This window comes from Dunckerocampus dactyliophorus, chromosome 10 (genome assembly GCF_027744805.1).
Source record: "Dunckerocampus dactyliophorus isolate RoL2022-P2 chromosome 10, RoL_Ddac_1.1, whole genome shotgun sequence".
NCBI classification, from domain to species: Eukaryota; Metazoa; Chordata; class Actinopteri; order Syngnathiformes; family Syngnathidae; genus Dunckerocampus; species Dunckerocampus dactyliophorus.
In genome coordinates, this window is record NC_072828.1 from 24,043,468 (window position 1) to 24,061,626 (window position 18,159).

At 38.7% G+C, this 18,159-nt stretch overlaps 1 protein-coding gene across 4 annotated transcripts in view; it reads right to left on the reverse strand.

Moving 5' to 3' along the window:
- The window catches only part of csnk1g2b (casein kinase 1, gamma 2b), a 49,714-nt gene that overhangs the window by 15,369 nt on the left and 16,186 nt on the right, over window positions 1–18,159 (reverse strand). For all 4 annotated transcript variants that reach the window (XM_054790706.1, XM_054790703.1, XM_054790705.1 and 1 more), the window contains exon 3: window positions 7,873–7,942. In XM_054790706.1, the coding sequence (XP_054646681.1) occupies window positions 7,873–7,942 (70 nt within the window). The remainder of the gene's footprint in view (window positions 1–7,872; window positions 7,943–18,159) is intronic.

Here is an 18,159-nt window from a genome sequence, read left to right on the forward strand (position 1 = left end):
CAAGGTGCTAAAACCAATGCACAGAGTGAAACCTCTTCCTGCCTTTTGGGAGGCAGGAGATGAGGAAAAACAAACACACGTGCATATGGCAATATATTAAAAGGAAAGCTGCACTTTTTTTTTAAAATTTTGCTGTCATCCACAATCCTTATGTGAGACATGAGCACATATGTCACTCTTTTCTGTTTGTTTTAAAGATGTATAAACAGATAAAAAGAGCAGCTCACTTACTACATGGTCACAGCATGTATATAAAACCATAAAACCTTGTTGGAGGTGCTTTAATAGCGGTCTTTGTAGATGGCACAGGTGAATCCCATTACGTGCACTACTGAGCTGTCGCTTTTTTATCTGCTTTTATATCTTTAAAAGACATACGTGTGCATGCCTCACATACGGATTGTGGATGGTTGGCAAAATTCCCCAAAATGCAGTTTTCCTTTCAGGCCATCAAAATTATCTAGTTCATTTTCATTTATTGTGTGATTAATTAATTAATTTATTATTGTCCAAGGCCTGGTGTCCACAAGACATTTTTTTTCTGAACAAGAAATCTTGTCACATTTTAATGTCGTGAGATCTTGTGACACAGCTACTTATTACATATGCAACATTTCTATGGACAAAAAAAAAAAAAAGAAAGCATGCTAAGCAGAAAGAAACGATACAATATAAACCAACACTTTTTACATTCTGTCAAATTACTAGGGGTGTCCTGATCCAATATTGATATTGGGTATCGGTCGGATATCAGCCAAAAAAAACAGTATCACATATCGGTCTGCATCTAAAATCTCTGATATTAGCACTCCGGTACAAGCAGTCCATTCCAGACTCTGCATGACAAAAATAAAATAAAAAAAAAAAAACACACACACACACACACACACACACTCATAAAAAGAGCGCGACAGAAGTTCATTTGTGTCTTGCTTTTCATGTACAGTATTTTGCTCACTCGTCTCTCTCAGTTCCCATAAAATTTCCATGCACAGCCGTCATGGCCAGTTATGCAAATAATACACTGACGTCATCTGCCCCTGCCACAAAAAGACTGTGGTTCTGTGGGAAACACAGGAAATTACTGCACTAATTATTGCACTAATTCACCAGTTTCCTCTTCTTTGCCGATTTTATTTGCACGTTACATACATTGTACAGTATGTATAAGGGGTGAATAGAAAAAAAATTGAAAATTCGAAACAAGAGTGGATATGGAAATTGACTTTATGATCCATTTTCAAAGGTTTACATTTCATATTGCCTAAAATGGGTGTTAAAACGGAACAATAATTCTTAAAAATTTGAATAAAACTGGTTGAAAATTGTGGGAGGCGCATTAAAAGGAAATTGCCCACATACTTGGACAATCTAGATTTGGTGACATGCAAAATGAACACGGACTTATTACACAACAACCACCCTTAAAATATGACCAAAATAAATAGAGCTTTGAACTAAGCGTTGACAAGAAGTCCAGTGTAATCATATGGTGCTGTGGAACTCACAAAAAGCAAAACAAATGTTTCATTTCGTCCGCAAACCACGGGCCAAAGATTTTATATAGCAAAATAATCCATAGCATCTTATACTACTTGGTCATTCGTCCATGTCTGTCACATCAGACACGTTGCATGAAGAAGAAAAAAACGTCTGCTGCTCTTTAGTCTCTAGGATTTTCCAGGTAATGAAGCCCATGACACATGAGGCAGTGATAAAAGGTCAGTGGGAGGCTGACTCATCAAAGCTTGGCCCAAATCTAGAGGGCATTCAAAGCATAGTCATCACAAAAGGAGAGGAGTCTCTGTGCCTTGAGCTGGTGAATGTGAGGAGCTAGATGGTTGTCTACCACACTTTACACCAACACTAAGATTACACTGATTACTGGAAAAAGCAGAGAGCAATATCTTTTATAAATATATACAGTATATATACTGTATAGTGTCACAAAAACAAGACATCAAAACAAAAAGCTCGATCACTCTCCTATGTGATATATTTGAACAAAACCGAGAATGCTCTGTATTTATGCATACACAAATCCGGATCACGTAATACAGGGGCCCCCAACCACTGGGACGGGTCCGTGGGCGGGGCCGAGGAAACCTTTCAGGGGCAATGATAAAAAAAAAAAAACCACACACAAAAAAAAAGACTTTTGTAAATAACTAAATGCAATTTTAAGTAACTGCATAGCAATTTTGGAAATATGGGCCATTATTTTATTCAAAAAATAATATAGTTTGAAGTTTTTCATGTTTATGTTGTTTGTTGCGAGTGTCCCACTTTGACAGTCCTTGAACGCACCATTGTATGTGCGCTAGCCTTCCCCCACTCTGCACAGATTGTCATGCAATGGAATGCATAAAGGTAAAGTTTGATGACGTTATTGAGTGCTAATGTGTATATTTGTCAAGTTAATTCATGCTAGCACAGCGCCTGTTACCACACACATCAAGCAGCGTCGCTATAATCTTCTCTCTGAAAAACAAACCCCAAGCTTATAGTGGTGGATGGTGGGTCTGTATTCACTTTGTGCTTTTAATTTCATCTTATTCCTGTCTTAGTTTGACACAATACATGCTAAATGAGATAAATTACATCGCTATACGAACCCCACTCCCACCACCCCGGTCCGCGGATTTGTGGGAACACGAGCCGTGGGTCCAAAAAGGTTGTGGACCACTGATGTAATACATCTTTTATTTCAAGAACGGACTGGGTTTTATGCCAAGCACATTGTCAGTGGTGCCCTGCCCCTGCTGCCATAATTGGAGACAATTCATCCTATTGTATCTACTGCAGGCCTTATCAGGCTGCATCATGGCAGCTGAAGACAATGTTGCCATACAGTCAAATGTCAGAGTTGAGCGTCCAAGACGAGAGGGATTGGAGTGAGGAAGACTACAAGGGAGTGAATGCATATTAAACATTTAGACTATGGAGAGCGCAAGAGGACGAGGATAAGTGACTTCCATTAGGCCCAATGCTCTGGAGATGTCCTCCCTAACTGAAATAAGATCAATGCCCTGGCTTGTGCACACTGAGGCCAGAGATTCTAAATGTTAGATAGCTGGAGGGCAACAAATCAACTAAGTGTAGTAAAACATTGTTTTACTAGCTTATACATTCTATATGATATCTGCACCTTTAAGACGGTGTTGCTAATGTGAGAGAAGCTTCAAAGGTAATAATTCTGTTTAAGCTGCTCACTTGCCATCAGTTGATGATCAATGTTGAGCATTTGCTTCAACGTGTGTATGTTGTGGAAGCACACCTTACTTTTAAGAACACTCCGTATCATTCACCACTACTACTGCAAAATATTATTTAGGGCATTTCTTGTATGATTAATATAGACGTTATGATGGCAACAATTTGGACTCTGGAATGACTTATTCCAAATATAATTCATATCAATGGGAATTTTTGTGTTCAAAGTCAACTCGCGTCTTATTTATAGCGCTGAAACTTTGATCGGAAGTGTGTGTGTGTGTGTGTGTGTGTGTGTGTGTGTGTGTGTGTGTGTGGGGGGGGGGGGGGGGGGGGGGGGGGGGGGGGGGGGGGGGGGGGGAAGGAATAACAGTAAAAACAAACCAATAATGGCAAGTCCCACTTGACTAGCTTGCATAAGATGAATCAAGGTGTCAACTCGGCAAAACATGGACGTGTGACCCCGTTATTCACGTGGAAGTATGTCGCAGTGTATGTAGAAGCCCGGTCATGCCTAGTGAGAGCTTATCTACATTGTTAATTATCTACTTCCCTCAGACTGCTGTTGACAATTCTCGTGTCTATTTTGTTTAATTAATTACACCAAGTGACTGAGTAGTTCTATTACAGCATCAATTTTGAAAGCCCTTAAATAGGGCCTCATCATTTCCATGTTAACGGACTTGCGGAATTAGCCAATAAAAACGGAATATACTGTTAAAAAGCGGAACCTCACAGACATTTACATAATATGAATGAAATACTGTCATCATGAGGAGAAGGGGAAGTATTTCCCCGGCGGACCAATCAATCGTGGCGGAATCTCATCACAAACACTAGTCCACCCCCTCCCGAACTAAATGGCAAACTGAAACACCAGCAAAAGTTGTCGGAAAAACGCCAAAACTCCTCTCTTACGGAGTGTGAATGGAAGCTAGCGGGGTTAGCTTAGTTTAGCAGCGCATTTTAGTGAAGCTGCGTGTGGCTGTGTGCCTCAGGCTGTACGAATGTGTTGTTGTTAATGCAAACAAGCGTTTTACGACGCCTGCCGTCGTTGTGCACGTTCCGAGTGAAATTAGGAAGAGAGGCTCGATTATTCTCGTTACCAACTCGTCTTAACCGTCCGACATCCTCAACACACAACAATACACTTCCGAACTTCAAAATAACAGCACTGCTCGCCGCATACTGTCTAATTGTGTAAACAAAATAATAAAAATATCACAAAAAATATCTTCCATTAATAACGCAACAGGAATTGCATTGGTGACTATGTCGTCCTTATCCACAAGCACCGGCATTACCGTTTGTTGAGGATAATGTGTGCAGAGGCTGATATCACATTAGAAATGCTAGCCAAGCTGCATCCCTTTCTGAAATACTGGGAAAAATTGGCCAATGATGCACCGCATCAGTAAATGTAAGGATTTTGGATTTTACAGTAATTAACGGATATTTTATTCACGGTCACAAAAGTAAACACACTATGCTGGTAAAATGAGTATAAAATGTAAAAAAAAAATAATAATAATAATTAAAAAACATACAACCGAAAAAAACGGAATTTGGAAAATGGAAAATGAAACAGATTTCACCGGCCCTACTTAAAGCCTGCTGCTGTATATTGTCTCAACTTCTTCATGATATGAAATGAGAAAGTATTTTGTCCATGCAAGACAACGTTTTTGTGTACAAAAGATGGATAGTTGAGAAAAAACCTGGAGGTGTAGCTAGGAGCGCTGGTACAACAGTTTTACCCTGGTCTGTATGTGGGCATTTATCATGTAAGATGATCATACATAATGAGTCACAATATTACTATAAGGAAAATTGGGCCACATCTTATTAGCAATGCATAATCGTTTCTCCTGTCATCCATGCCCACGAAACAATCAGGAACGCAGAGGATACTGACTGAGGAAGTAAACACACCATAACGGCCCACACAGCTTGTAGAAGGCCATCTATAAATAGTGAACTGCACTTGTGCCCCAACCCCTTATGATCATTAGAGGACTTTTCCTACTGCACAAGGGCCAAGGAAGCTGGCATGTCCTTAAATGAGACCCAAAATACACTTGTCATAAAGGACAGGCACAATTGGCATATCTTCTAACTTGTAAGGGTTTCAATATTCATTTATTTAAAGCGGAGAATACGCTTTCCTCACTCTACAAGTTAATTGCCTGCGACTGTCAGCTCTAAATATTTGTTTATATTATTACCGTTCCACGTACATCTTGTATGTGTCAATTGCGAGCATTTAAACTATTCCTGACTGACAAAACTAATCAGGCAGAAGATATTTCTGCCACAGGCAAAAAAAAAAAAAATGGCAACAGCAAAGTCACTTGCTTCTCCTTTAATATCGTGTCTGTGGCGAAAAGTCAAAAAGATGTAGGCACATACAGTATATACAACCTCCTCTAAAATACTATTTTAGCAGGCTCGGGTCATCGACTTTGCGCAGTGGGGGGAAAAGGCTCAGAGACTGGGCAATCCAGTCATTACTCTGCTTCAACTGGGTGAGATGACTGTCACAGGTGCGGCCAGTCGTTCATGTCTCCTTGTATACTACACCAGTGATTCAAAATTTTTCTTCCAATTTTATTCTGAAGGGGATTTTTTTTGTGTGTGCCACAGGTGTTGTCTATTAATTCTCCTTAAGGTGGCGACGGTACTCAGTAGTGCTATTTGAAACCCCCTAGAAGAAGACCAAAAAGGTTTGTGAGTATATTGTGCCAAGCTGGAGTCACACAGGTAATGGTCATATAAGGCCCTCTGAAAGCCTTTTTATTGGGGATGTCTGATATTGGATTTTTTGCAGATGACCGATATTTTCCAACTGTCAATTTCCAATTCCGATATCAACCGTTACTGATACCTCTATGTGTAATATCACATATCGTTGTCTGAAGTAAAATTGTTCTAAAGGTCTTGTGCCTTGATTTATGTTATTTGTGGAAAGATTTAATTTATTTTTAGTTAAAGGGGTGTGTATGGTTTTTCGGCACTACTTTGTGCTCTACAGCTCATGTTAGCCACCTGAGAAGATCAAACGCATTGTTTTTGGTGCCTATGTCTTAGTGCCTGTGTGAATGTATAAACGAGGGACATTAACTTAAATTTCTTTGTAGAAAAGGAGCTTTATGAAAGTAAGTACATTTATTGGCATTGCTTACAACGCAGCCTTGCACATCCAATATGGCGTCGACACTGACGTAAGGCTCAGTGCTCCATGCGGCGTCTACATACTGTATATGGTTTTGACAACAGCGCTTCCTGTTCGCCAGCGAGCTTTGCTGTACTGTTCTTGTAAATGGCTGCAAAATGGCTGCAAAGTTACACGTTTAGGGCTCACATAGTTGTTGATTATTCAGCATTATTCGTTGGTAGTGTCTTGTATGTTGTTATCTATATATATATATATATATATATATATATATATATATATATATTTTAGCTCTTTCTTTAAAGACACCGTGAGTAAGAATGGTATGTGGAATGGCAACCTCCCCCTGCGATTTCTAAGGTGCTGGAAGTTCATTGTGAGCTCTGTTTTAAATAAAGACTTACTTCTTCCTCACAGGCTTGTGAGCAGCACAGTATTAATTACATGATTCATCAATGTTGCAATTTTGTGACGTTGGTACTAAAAGCTCTATGTCGGCTTTCGATGTAGGATACCAATGTCGGCCGATATCAAATTTAATGCCAATATTAGGCTGATAGTTATCGGTGGCCAATATTATTATTACAACTTTTTATCCAAAAATTGTGCTTTATTTTTTTCCATTTTCATTTAGAATTCAGTTTGTACATTTCACACTTAAAAGAAAAGACGGCAAGAATTTTGACTATGGCGGTTTGTGGAGAACTTGCAGAGACATCTTTTCCGAGGAGTGTATGGGTGGATGTCGGAGCTAGGAATGGTTGTCTCACATGGCAAACCACGGCTTTCGATGACGTACAGGTCGGATATATGCAACCTGACCATTCAGGATGCAGTACATCGCATTTATGTCTAAATATGAATGAGGCCTGAGTCGCATTTGAAAAAATCTGAACTATACTGTTCACACAGACATGAAAAAAAATAATAATAATCTCAGATACAGGTCACATTTGAGGGGAAAAAAAATAAATAAAAAAAATTTACCTGCAGTGTGAATGCAGCCATAATGAAGGGGAAAAAAAAGTTCACCCAAAAGAAAAATGTTCTCAGATGTAGCGACGCGCAGCAAGGTATTCATCCGCCTACGTATTCTTCCGGTGTATTAGTAATTTCAGGGAACGATATCCCTCGTGGTGTAATGGTACACGCTTCTGCCTTGTCATGGGAGAGGGTATGGGTTCAATTCCCAGGAAGGGCATCGGGCATAAAAACTAATCATTCATGCAATTGATGTGTCGACACTGACAGGGAAAAGCAGTCAGTGAAAAACCAATAATAATAATAATAATAATAATAATAATAATATGGGAGTGCATTGTAAAATGAGGACTGCCTGTATAGTGATATGACAGCAGAGTGAGTAGGTGTTGTACTGTTGACAGATGGTTCTACTAAAATGAAAATTGTACAGTGCAGAGGCAAATCAAGTTTCCCTAAAAACAGTGTTTTGAACATAGCATTGAACAGTGCATCTTCCTTCTTACCTGAATTTCCCAACTGTTTGTAAAATCTATACTCCAAATGAAGCTGTGGCGCCCTGGACTTTATAGGCTCCTGTAGGTAAAAAAAAGAAATAAAAGAAAAGAAAAACAGTGAGTGAAACATGATGTAGCTCACAGGTAAACCATCCGAAAGAATAATTTAGAAAATGTGTTTGATCACCTAGGAATTAACTTTTAGCAGGAATGAACTTTTTAAACTTTGGTTTAAATAGAGCTGGAATAATTATTAGATTATTAATCAATTATGAACTTAACTACTTTGATATTTGGTTTTATAACTTTTTTTGATTCAAAAATGTAAATATCCACAGATTTCAGCCTCTCAAATGTGAATATTTTTTCATTTCCATAGTCATCCATGAAAGCAGACCTATTATCTTCGTCATACGTTGCAGACCAACTGTTTGAGTTCAGTTCATTTTGAATAGACTAAGAAAAGAATGGTTTGTTGCAGCCCTAGTTTTATATGTCAACTATTTTTAGTTGAAGGTTAAAGGATCGTGTAAAAGGATAAAGAGCAGCTCCAGCTGGTGGACAGCAGGCTTTTGTGATGACATGGCTATCGGGATATACTGTTGATTGCCTCTAGTTAGCGCCAGATTTACAACCTAAAATCTAATCTGATTAACCCCACAAGCAAGATGACAAGGGCATTATCACCAAACATGACCGAGGATAGAAGAAACGCACACAAAAATTAATTCCTTTTCTAAATCTTCTCAGCAAAAGGGAAAAACCCGGTACTTCCCATATGCTCATTATATAATGAACTGTGAAAAACTATTCATGATTCAAGTATTTTTTCACAATAAACGTCACAATTTTTTTAAAGAAACAAAAATAGAAAAAGGCAGTGCATCAACAGCAGCGAGCCGGACAGTGGAAGGATTCTGCTCTCTGTAGTTTAAAATATTATCTTAATATTGCATGTGGGATAAACTGCTCTATTTAACTCAGTGACTGCCAGCCATGTTCAGAGCAGAGAGCGCCACACTGCCAGTTTTGGGGCATTTTTGCAGAACTTTCAAGACCCACAGAAGATTGAATTTTAGGACTACATAAACATTGAAACTATCTAAAGAAACTTTAGATTCTCTTCTTTCAGTTTGTTTCTAGCCTTTTTGGGTCTTTAGATATTGGCGGTAGAACATAGGGTCGTTTCAGCAAAAACACCAGATTTTCACCAAAAACAAAGAAAATGAGCTTTTTGCAGAGAAGCAAATTCAAGCAGAGTGACGGTGGGGTCTGCTGGATGTGGGCATGAATCCCTGCTGCTGACCGAGCCAGACGGCAGCCACTCGTCAGTAGAATCAGGGTCGGGTTCAGATTCACCCGACTATGAACTGCTTCCGGTGTCGCGCCACATGGCTCGGCAACGTTAACCACTAGCTTGTTGCGTCGGCTGCCATCGTCAACTGCATTTGTGTCTACGTCACCTACATCACCCATGTCGCCTCTACCTGTCGATGGCGTCACTAGTAAAGGCAGATCCACCGCCAGACAAGCTCTGTGACAGTGTTAGCTGCCTGTATTTTTTGTGCATGTGCTAACGTTCTCCCACGCTGCACAGTTGAACTGCTATACTGTATTTTTACCGTTTTCTTTCACCTCATATTAGGTCTCAAATGCTGATACTCTGTGGGAATGCATAAAGGTAAATTTTGATGACATTACAGAGTACTAATGCACATATTTGTTGGTGCACAATCTCAAGTTAATTCATGCTAGCACACTGCCTGTTACCACACACATCAAACAGCGAAGTAATAATCTTCCCTTTGAAATACAAACTCCAGGCTCGTACTGGTGGATGGTGGGTCTGTATTCATTTTGTGATTTTAATTTGATGTTGTTACTGTCTTAGCTTTACACAATACATAATAAATTAGACACATTAGATCGCTATAATGTTGGGCTTAAAAACATGATAATGTTGCAAAAGGTCAGTTTCAGTCAAACAAAGGCATTTTTCGTGTAAGGAAATTAAGGTTTATTTGAGATTGTCCGTTAAATTGCAGACTGAAGGCTGTTAACTCATTATGCCTTAATCAAATCGGGAACATTTTCTCTTCGACTGCCCTGCCAACACGTAGGAGGATGCACACCAAGTAAACCCAGCTCAAGGCGATTAAGAGTTTGAGTGTTCATTTCTGCCTGCACACAATAACCACCATTTTGAGTTCCATGGGTCAGCCACAGAATTATTGATGTAAAAGTAAGCACAGCACCTTTTCCATACTACAAAAATGAGTGGTGATGTCATAAATACGTCACACTTACTCCCACGTCAACAAGGGAGACTTCCAGAGGGTTTCTATGCATGCAAAAGCGACACAACAGGAACTGTGAGCAGGGCAGAGTGAGTAATGCAGAAGAGTGCAAGCCTGTGGGATGAAGACATGTGACGAGCCTGAGAGGCGTAGCAAGCAACTGCTCTGCTAGTGTGAGCAAACCCCCCCCACACAAACAACAAGTAGGCTTACAAGTCAGGCCATATCAAGGAGGAGTGGCAAAGAAAATGTAAAACTATATAATGAGTCGAAGCAGATGGTGCCACACTACACTACACTACACCACAGAACCCTTTAAAACAGCTTACAATAGGAAACTGAGGCTTATGGCAGCTTTATGTACTTAAGAGTCATCTCTATTTCCAGCAGATGGACTAAGCTATGGCTGTGCAAATGACCAGAGCAAAGCTGCGAACGTCTGATGTAACAACTTTGCATTTGACAAGGATTTTTCTCAGTGCTTGCAAATATCACATTCGTGATCTGCTCACAGGATGAAATGCTGAAAATGAGGGCCATGCTCTGACATGGCAGAGCTATACAGAAGCAATTTTCATACAAATTTAATTCAGTTCTTATATAACCTGCATCATTCTCAGTAGATATTTCGTAAGATTAGTCTCCATAAAGTTAGCCATTAGAATTTACTTGAGATTTTATGTGTATAGTCCTCCCTGCCACATTGTGGTTCAAATGTCGAGGCTTCACCCTATCACGGTTCTTCGAAAATATATTATTAACAAATCATGCTGTTTCGTAGTTGAATACAGCCTAATATTAGTTTGGAAAAAAATGCATATTTAAGCATTTTTTTTAAATGTATTTTTTGCCTAAATTAAGCAGTTAAGCTTAAAAGTGACAAAATGAACTAAAATCCAATTATAATGCATTCAAAAAGACACATTCAAAAACACTGATGAAATGTAGTAGTCTATTCTGGTCACTAGGTGTCAGTAATGATACTGTAATGTCCGGTGAGGCACACGAGCACCAGACTTGATCACTGGAACAACAGGCTTTTATTGCAGGCTTGATTTATCTCACAACGGGTCAAATAATTCCTAATAAAAACACCGGCTCCTTTTGGCCAAAGCTGAAACTCAACTCTGAACTCTTGATGTCACATCCTGTACACCTCTCTTTCAGGTCCCCACAGGTAACACAAACAAGCACTAGTCTTATTTACGTTTTATTTATAGGGGTGTCACGAGACACTCAGTTCATGAAAAGAGGCGATACACAAGATTGGGTCTACAAGAACGAGACGAGATTTTAAATTAAGAAAAGTACAATGAAAAAATGTAAAACAATGTGACAATATATTGCAATCTACTAATATAATTTCTACTACGTTACATTCTTCTGCACTCTGTGTGTATTGTACCAGCCTGGCCTCCACCCACGGAGACAAAGAGACTGTATACTGTAACTGACAAAAGGGCTCACTCCGTTCATGCCTTTGTTCTATGGAACAAAAGCTCCAAGGTGCGGAAACCAATGCACAGATTGAACTCTCTTCCTGCCTGTTTGGAGGCCGGCAAAATTATCAAGTTAATTTTCATTTATTGTGTGATTCATTTATTTATTATAATACCACAATTTTTTTTTCTGAATGAGAACTCTTGCGACGCCCCTCTTAGTTACTATTATTTTGTGTACTATATTGAGAATTACGAGAATACAGGTGACTATGGAGATTTTATTGTATGTCTAGAGGGCTCTAATAATGTTAAAAAACATATTTAGAAGGTCGTCAACGGGTTTTCTATGCTCCAAATATGAAATTATTCAATTTATAAATAAGGAATCCTACTAAATCGAGGGATTACTGTATTTGATTTTCTTGATGTCACATGTTTATTTTTTGGCATTTGCGTGTACTGTCTCTGTGGCTTGCAAATGTTGCTATACTACTTACCTGTGAAGCATGAATTACATATTATCACAATGATAAGCACACCTACAAGTAGTCTGATTTGTGTTTTATGTTCATTAAAAAATATATTTTTTTGCAACACAATGAATGCTGAAAGATGATTAGCCAAAATGTCAGAGAAAGCAACAAACTGAGGACAATGCGCAAAATGATGATTAATATATTATATATCATAGCAACATAGTAACAAATATGTTTATGTGACTGGAAACTTTAGAAAGTTGCTGGCAATACAACAACATCATTGCCACAAAAATGTGTTACTCGCTCGATTGGTGAGTTAGTGCTTTTTTCAGTCCAAACACTGCAATCATGTGGTAATGATGTCAGAACCAAGCGACCAGACTGCCATGATGTCACTGTAATTTTGCTCACATACATATAGGAATTGTTATTACATACTGTAATGTCATTATAGTCTTTAATTTCCTTCTTTGAATTTCTGGATTCACTGAATTTTTTTGTTGCTGGTGCTTTACAGTAAAAGGTTCTACATATATCAAGGGTGTCCGAACTTTTTCCACCAAGGAACATTTTTGCTGGGGTTTTTCCTCCAGATAATTAAACTTTGTTCGTAAATTTTCTTTTTTTCTTCTTTAATATTTCAACTTTATGCTACTAAAATGACGTTATTTTTCCTCAAAAGATTACAACTTTTTTCTCTTAATATTTTGGCTTTATTCTTGTAAAATGACTGCTGATTTTTCCGTATTTGCTGCTGCTGTTTGTTTTTTAGTATTCTTGTTAAATTATATTTTTAGACTGTGCTGCAGGCCACTGAAAAAAAAACAAAAACACTTTGGACACCCCTGCTCTATATGACTGAATCCAAAGTTAACGTCATGCTATCACATAGAGTGTTCTTTGGTTACCCTGTGGCGTGTCAATCAGAGAGCAGTATTTCACCAAGTATGCTGGCTGGCCTGTGTCCAGGGCAGCTGACTGACAGGCCAGAAGGGCCCTTCCCTGTCTGACCTGCTGCTGCACTAACCTCTCCACCTCAGCTGTTCCACACCACAGCAGGCTTGCTGAAAGTACATTTTTGTCTTTTTTGGACCGGTGTCTCTAAACCCTGATAAGGCTTCAGACTACACAGACACCAGCATGTTTTGGATCACCTGATGGCTTGTGGTTCAGAAATGTTTACGTTTTTTCTTCCTTGAACTAATTTCCCTACGGAAATGATAGAGATAAAAGCGACGTTGATCAGTCAGCTCCTAAGCACAGAGGCCAAGATACCACCATTTCTGATGCCGTGCAGGAAGCAGCAATGCTAGACTATTACTAAATGATGTTCACAGCTAAAATGCTTTCTGATTTGTTAATATCAGTCATGCCAGCAAATATTGCTCTAGAAGGATAAAAGCTTGTACGACAGCTCTGGATTGGTGTGTTCCATGAAATGTTACACACCATTTCAAGAACCATTCTGAGAGTAAACACTTGAATCTCGTACAAATACATGATTATGTCATCAGAGATTATGAAGTGTTGTCAGTATTTTAACCGCAGCGGTCTCCCATAGACTTGTAGGCATGAAACATCAACAATGTCATCATCCAAGGCTTAACCAATTCTACATGTTATCAAGGCTAAATCGGATCTCTGCCCAAATCACAGCAGAGAAAGACAAAACCTGGCGCCCATAAATAGATGAGAGAATTCAACCATCAATCATATAAAAACACAAGGTCAGGTAAGTTCACAGTTAAATAAATTATGTTGGGACTTGGGTGGAAATGTCATGGTTTTACTATCTAAATGTTTTAGTTCTATCCCACATTGGATACATTTAATGGCTGCAGTATAAAATATAAGCTTTACATATAAACAGGACAAAAACAAAAATGGAAAGAATGAAAGATGTAAGTAATACAATAAGACTTTAAAAATAATAAACACTGAATAAGTGTTTCCCACAGGAAAAGAAAATTCGTATGGAATAATTTACCACAAAGAGATTTACATCTCTACTTATGATAGATAAAAACTTCTACCGGTGATTAAATGCGATTAATTATAAGTTAACTATGGACAAAATGTGATTAATCGCGATTAAATATGTTCAGCGATTGACGGCCCTAAATAAATTAAACAAGCAAACAACATAATAAGAACAAACAAAAAAAGAGAAAAGCACCCCAATGAAAATAAAATGGACTCAATCAATGACAATTTTTCTCATTTTGAATCAGCGTCACTTACATTATCGTCTGAATATATAAAAAAAAAAAAACAGAGACATAACTAAACATGTTGAGGCGACAACCGGAAACATCGGCTAAGTCAGCAAAAAAACTTTGAAACTCTTGTCACCGAGCGTGAGCTCACGTACAGCAATAGCCAATGTAAGCTAGCTCTCTTTGCTTAGTTTAGCAGAGCATGCTAATGTATGCCACTCAGGGTGTATGAGTTGTGCTTTAGTGCTTATTAATGGAACCAAGCGTTTTAGGTTGGCCTCTGACTTTGTGCAAGTTGTCTGTGAAATAGCTACGACAGCTATCGGATAGCTATCTCACTTAGCAACAGTCAAAACACATTGTCAACACACATCACACTTCCAGCCTTCGAAATAAGAGCGACGCACATCCTGTCTAATAGTCGTAATAAAATAAGCGTGTCATAAAAAATAGCTTACATAATAAAGCTATTATAATTGCATATGCAACTACGTCTTCTTTAACCACAAGCACGGATATGATCGTTTGTTGAGGATTTTGTAGCAATGAAGAGTTAGAAATCTTAGCGACGCTATATCAGTTTCTGAAATACTGGGCAAAATTGTCCAATCATGTATTGCATCAATAAATGTAAGTATTTTTTCATTTATTTAACTATCATTTTATTCACTGACGCAAAACACACATACAAGCTATGGAGATAAAAAGTAAAAAACTGAATTAAAATGGAAAAAAAAGGAATTTGAGAAAAAAATCAAACGGATTTCATAAGGCCCAGAATGAGGTGTTATACTTTGGAAATCACAGCAGCTGAAACATAACCACCATTTTGTATTATTTATTTATTTGTCTCTATCAAACTTTTTCATGCCACAAAATGACGACGTGCAAACGGGCTGAAGTTGACATCAGATCGTGTTTTATACACTAGAGGCACAAAGAAAGTATTCAACACTGTTTCCTCTGTTTCTTCAATATGTTTACAGTATAATGTCACATGGCTATGGCTACAAATCACTGTAGTCTGTGTGTCATAAACTTTCAATTAACTGTACTGTCGCTTGTATGCCTGTGAACTCTATCATTCGCTGTGTGTACACTCGCTAGCGCCAGCAAACACGAATGCGCATGTCATATATTGGCCAATGCTACACTAATCACCCTTTTCACCCAATGAGCAACAGTTTGTATTTGCCGCCTCTGGGAGACTACAAGAAACCTCTCGAATGATGTAATGTAACATAACTTGTGTTAATAGCATTACATCCGAGCAATTTATCTTCTGAAAAGCCAGTGTGACTTTCAAAGACTGCGAATGTATGCCAGCGTGTGACATGTTCGTGGCAACAGAACCAACATTATGCATTAGGCCCGGAATAGACAGTGACCTTTGCATTATTCCCAGTTAACCATTTCACAATATGTATCCCGCAATGTGACGCAACTGTGGAGAACAACTCAAATGTCAACACACAGCATCTTATATCGGGTGCCTTAATACAAGCATGAATGATCGAGATTGCCGACTGGACAGCTCAAACAAATGAAAAAGCTCAAGTTGTGTGTGTTTCTTTTGTTCCGGTGGGGCAGGTTTTCCTGACAAGGAGTGCCTACAGAGAGTAGGCGAGAGTGTTCAGCGGAGAGCCATGTCATAAAGCAACAACAGCTAGCCAGTGACCAGTCTCTTGTTTCAGTTCAGATTTAACATACGCAGGCGCAGCCAAGAGACAGATTGAAATCCAACAGCCAAACTAAACCACAACTGGTCATTAATTGCTAAAGCAAAAAACGACCATAAGTCCACCAGGTAGATGTATGCACAATGCTCATTCCATCAGGCCAAAATGTACCTGTGGATGGCCATAGTTACAATGAAACAGCACCGGCATCATCAAATCCCATTATGACAAGGCTTTTGATGGCTCTGAAGAAGATGCATTGGGAATTGTCGGACTACCAATCAAAATGAGTTAACTTATTTTCATGTATATTATATTGTGACCTCTGAGTATGTGGTCCCACACATTCTGGTTCAGTTGGTTTCAGTGCACTCCAGCGATCCAATACTGGTTTGTCCTGACCACAATAAATTATGAAGCCTTCAAGGAAGTTGAGAAAGCACCAGTCAATTCCAGTTTTTTTTTTCCTCATATGTGACCCGTATCAGATTTTTCCATTTCCGTGTGAACAGCATAATTCAGATTATTTCAAATGTGACACAGGCCTTGTTCAAATGTCGATATAAATTCGATATGTATCCGATCTGCTGCAGTCTGAATGGTCAGGTCGCATATATCCGACCTATATGCCATTGAAAGGCGTGTTTTGCCGTGCAAGATTTAAGTAAAAGTACTCAAAAGGCAAAAGTTCTTCTTGTTATCTGAAAATGATCTAACAAAATCTGTTCATGAAGCGGCTACCCGTCCTGGGTTGCGACATCCACCCACACGCTCTTCGGAACACATGTTATCAACTAACTGCCATAGCCAAAAGTCTTGTCCTCTTTCTTATTAATCTCCTATGTCCTAGGTTCCCAAAATGGGGTAGACATACCCCTGGGGGTACGCAGATTGCCGTAGGGGGTACGTGAATAAAAATTAGGAAGTACATTAGCGCCGAACACTGAGATTTACGTAAGCGCTCCAACGCCTCATGTGAACAGCCACAGCCGCTAGTACAGTGCAGAAGAAAGATGACAGCATTAAGGTGTTCATTGTTCTGGACAAAAAACAATGACGATGACGTTCATTAAAAGTGTTTAATCTTGAAGATTTTTCTAAATCAATTATATTGTGTTATGAATAAATGAGCGCTAGTCTTCTTACATGGTGCTGTGACCAGTGACTTTTCTGTCATTTGTTTGTTGACTGGATGCACTGACTTTTATGCTTTCACAAATAATGCGTCTTCTTTGGGCGTTGCGGCCACTTTGTTCGGCAGTCCTTGAACACGCCATGTGCAACGCAGATTGAGACTTGTGTGTATGGCTTTCTGTGACGGTGCACAGACACGTGTATTTTCTATTCTTCCTTTTACCTTGTCCTTGTTCACTAATGTTATTGCTGTGCGTAAATGCACAGAGGTGAGGTTTAATAACGCTAGCTAGCTCGGTGCTGCTGTACATTTTTGCTTGGTACACAATCTCTTGCTATATGTGTTCGTATGTTCATTTGTCTCAGTAATAAGCCTTGCATTGAATTAATTTCCTTATTGATTTCTGTACGTTATATGCCTTCGTTTTCATAATTATTTATAATTATGACGTTTACGGGTAACATTAGTCGCGCTGTAGCCATTATTTCCATGTTGACCAAAGCACAGCAAAAGAGCAGAAAGATCACAGTTCACCACATCTTACCACAGCTCGTCACCGCTTAAATATTCAATACACATACAAATACAAATGAATTCACAAACGTGCTAGGAGATATCTTAACCCTCTAAAACCCTCTTGGTTTTAAATTAGTAGCCTGTGTGTGAGGTTGAAAAATAAGACATCGTTTTATTATAATGTCATAATGTATTTTATATTTAATAATACATCAAAGATCTTTCATTTTGTGGTTTATGTATTGTAAGTGTGCAGAAGAAGGGGGTGCATGACTTCCAGTCAGATAGCTGAAGGGGTACGTAACTGTGAGAAGTTTGGGAACCACTGTCCCGTGTGAATCATTTGGTTAAGAAAATGCGGACTCCAGGCATGGGCCGGTGTGAGATTCTGATGGTATGATAACCTTTCACGGTATTATAATTACAGCTCTAAAAAAAGGTGTTATTTTCAAATTGCTTTATTGAAAAGAGGAAAAAAAAGTTAGGTTAAAACTCCTTTTTCAACCATATAATAGAACACGATGAAAGTGGA